This window comes from Brassica oleracea, chromosome C7 (genome assembly GCF_000695525.1).
Source record: "Brassica oleracea var. oleracea cultivar TO1000 chromosome C7, BOL, whole genome shotgun sequence".
Classification (NCBI taxonomy): Eukaryota; Viridiplantae; Streptophyta; class Magnoliopsida; order Brassicales; family Brassicaceae; genus Brassica; species Brassica oleracea.
The window spans coordinates 22,744,604-22,747,498 of NC_027754.1; the positions used below are offsets into that span (position 1 = coordinate 22,744,604).

The 2,895-nt window shown below is 39.2% G+C and overlaps 1 protein-coding gene across 1 annotated transcript in view; it reads left to right on the plus strand.

Moving 5' to 3' along the window:
• The first annotated feature begins 2,034 nt into the window (after positions 1-2,034).
• LOC106305302 overlaps positions 2,035-2,895 on the plus strand; it is a 4,733-nt gene continuing 3,872 nt past the window's right edge. Inside the window, exon 1 of the mRNA XM_013741682.1 lies at positions 2,035-2,541. Coding sequence (XP_013597136.1) covers positions 2,176-2,541 — 366 coding nt within the window. The 5' untranslated portion in view covers positions 2,035-2,175. The remainder of the gene's footprint in view (positions 2,542-2,895) is intronic.

Here is a 2,895-nt window from a genome sequence, read left to right on the forward strand (position 1 = left end):
CATTGTACAGTCTATCCTCTGCTTCCATCCTATCAAACGCCACTCTGAACTGCAAGGCTCTTGATAACATGAGAAAGGTTGAATTCCACCTAGTCTTAACATCCATCGGGAGACTTCCTCGTGTCATCTTTCCAGTAGTAACCCTTTGGTCAAAGGCGTTTAACCTATTGGTAGAAGACCGGACATACTGGACTGCATTGCGGATTGCCAACACATTTTCGCCTAAATCACCTAGACCCTCCCTAGCTATCAAGTTGATAATGTGTGCACAACACCTCATATGAAGAAAGTTACCATCTAAGACCAAAGCATCAGGCGAGACTGACCTAAACTGACTATGGAAACGCCTAAGAGCAGAGGTGTTAGCAGTGGCATTGTCTACCGTAATGCAAAACAGTTTCTCAATTCCCCAGTCAGCTAAGCACTCTAAAAGAACTGTGGAAATCGTCTGACCTTTATGATCCATGACCAGTTTGAAACCAAGGATGATCTTCTTCAGCTGCCAAGTCGGGTCAACAAAATGTGCAGTTACAACCATGTAACTTGCACCTGCAATTTTTTTTTTAAAACAATGCTATTAGTATAAATAAAAATGAGATTGTTTTCAGTGTTCAGAAAAGAAAAAAACTTACCTGTCACTTGAGAAACCCAAATGTCAGTAGTGAGGGAAACTCTTTGTTTGTTAGTGTGCAAATAATTCTTCAATGCCTCTTTCTTCTTCAGAAACATCTCCACAATGTCTCTAGTGGCAGTTCGCCTTGAATGAGGTTTGTAAAGGTTCACCTTCACGGAAAAAAAATTGACATTAGTTTCATAAATCAGAGAAATAATGTACAATTCAACACTTTACCGTATTGCAGAAATACTTCCATCCTGTACTGTTTACGAAAGACAGAGGCAACTCAGCTAACACCAATAGCTCATTCGTAGCTTCTCTGACAACTTTCTCAGGTGGAAATCTCAATATTGAGGAAAAAAGATCGAATCGTAACAGGATCAAGAGAAATCGAAAATGGGAAAAATGGAAACCTAGACATATATCTCTCCATGCTCGGGTATCCATTTACCCGATCGGGTTGGTGCTTTTTACCCGACCCGACCCGTAACCCATTATACCAAAAATATGTGACCATTCGGGTATTTCTCAAGATCCGAACCCGACCCGAACCGGTTTTATCGGACCGGGTTCGGTTCGGGTGATCGGGTTCGGTTTTAATGCCCTGCCCTAGGCACACTCATTAAAATCATTGGAGGTGACGTATTAGTATGTAAGATTTGATAAAACATTCCAAAAGGCATATTCCTTTGTTTTCATCAAAGCATTCCATAAAACTATATATTAATTCATATAGCCACCGATAGGATAGGAAGGATTTCATATACTATAATTACACATGTTTAATTAACTAAATAATTGACGAAAAATACACGGAGATGGTTTGTTGCGATTTCAAAACAAAAAATAAAAGAATTTAATTGAAATTATAGCTTAAAAATATTTCAGTGGCATAGAATGGTAAATACTTCAAAACTTGAAACGTAACTCAAAAAAAAACCTCCAGTTTTAATAGTATTGATGGGATATGAATTTTGAACTGAGAGAGGATTTCAAAATTTTCAGACGCTAAAGTTACGCTTAACTTTCACTAATTTGAGTACGAAGCAATTTCCAGACGCATATCTCAGCTAACAGTAACCTTACATATACAAATATTCTAGATAAATTTAGTTTAATTTTGAAAAATATCCTTACTTTTGGTAAAAATTGAATACTCAAATGGCTCAAATTAAATACTAAAAAAACACCAAAATGCGACAAACACTATACACTCACAATGCCACGTTATAACATAGTATCTTAACCAACCAATAACAACGCATCATTAAAGATAACACCTATGTGAGTGTATTCCTTCTATGGAGTTTGCTTTTAGAGCCATTCATTGCTCTATCTCATTCTCTATCTCTCACCTTATAAGAGCATCATTAATGCAGTTTTTAAGATGGGTTTTTAAACAAAAAAAAGGCATTTAAGTAAATCAAAAAGAAAAGAAATAGGGATAACTGATCTTTAATTAAGCGTTTTTGGAACCGATCGCAAAGAAGACTCTTATTACACGTGTCGGCTTTTGTGATTCTTTTTTTTTTTCTTTTCTTCCCCCAAATCGATTTGCGATGGCCGGCGAAGATTTCCAGTCTCGCGTCGAGAGGATCTTCGGATCTCTCGCCTTCTCCCGCTCCGCGTCTTCTACTACCTCCACGTCTTCTGCGCCGCCGCTGCGGCAAACGCAATGGGGCTCGGTGTGGTCTCTCTCCGGCGCAGAAGTGGAGAAGCGGGAGTGGAAGCGAGAGCAGCTCGCTTCGTACGATAGGGAAGAGATGCCTTGTGCGTCATCGCTCGACGAGATTCTGAGGCAGCAGAGGATCTCGAGCACTGATCGGAAGGAGGGTGAGGAAGGTGGTGACGAGGATTTTGGTGATGAGGATGATGATTGGAGCATCAGAGCATCCATGGGCCTTGACCGTACTCTCGATGATGAGGTATAATCAATTCTTCTTTAAATTGTTTTGGTTAGGTAACGATTGTGCAAGTTAGGAAACGCTTGAGTAAAACTAGGGAACAATTGAATTCATATGTATTCATATCATTAGCCTGGAAGATCGTTAGGTTTTGTAGTACGTGAACTTTCAACAAAATGATCTTGACACTACAAGAAATATCGGCATTAGTAGCGTCGAGAATGTACTACCATATCGTTTTCGTAGCGTTTCCATGAACGCCGTGACAGCCGCAGCTATAATAGACCCCCCACTTATTATAGCGTTTTTCGTGTGCTATAATAAATAGACATATTATAGCGTTTATCGTCAGCTATAGATTAATTTTCTATAACA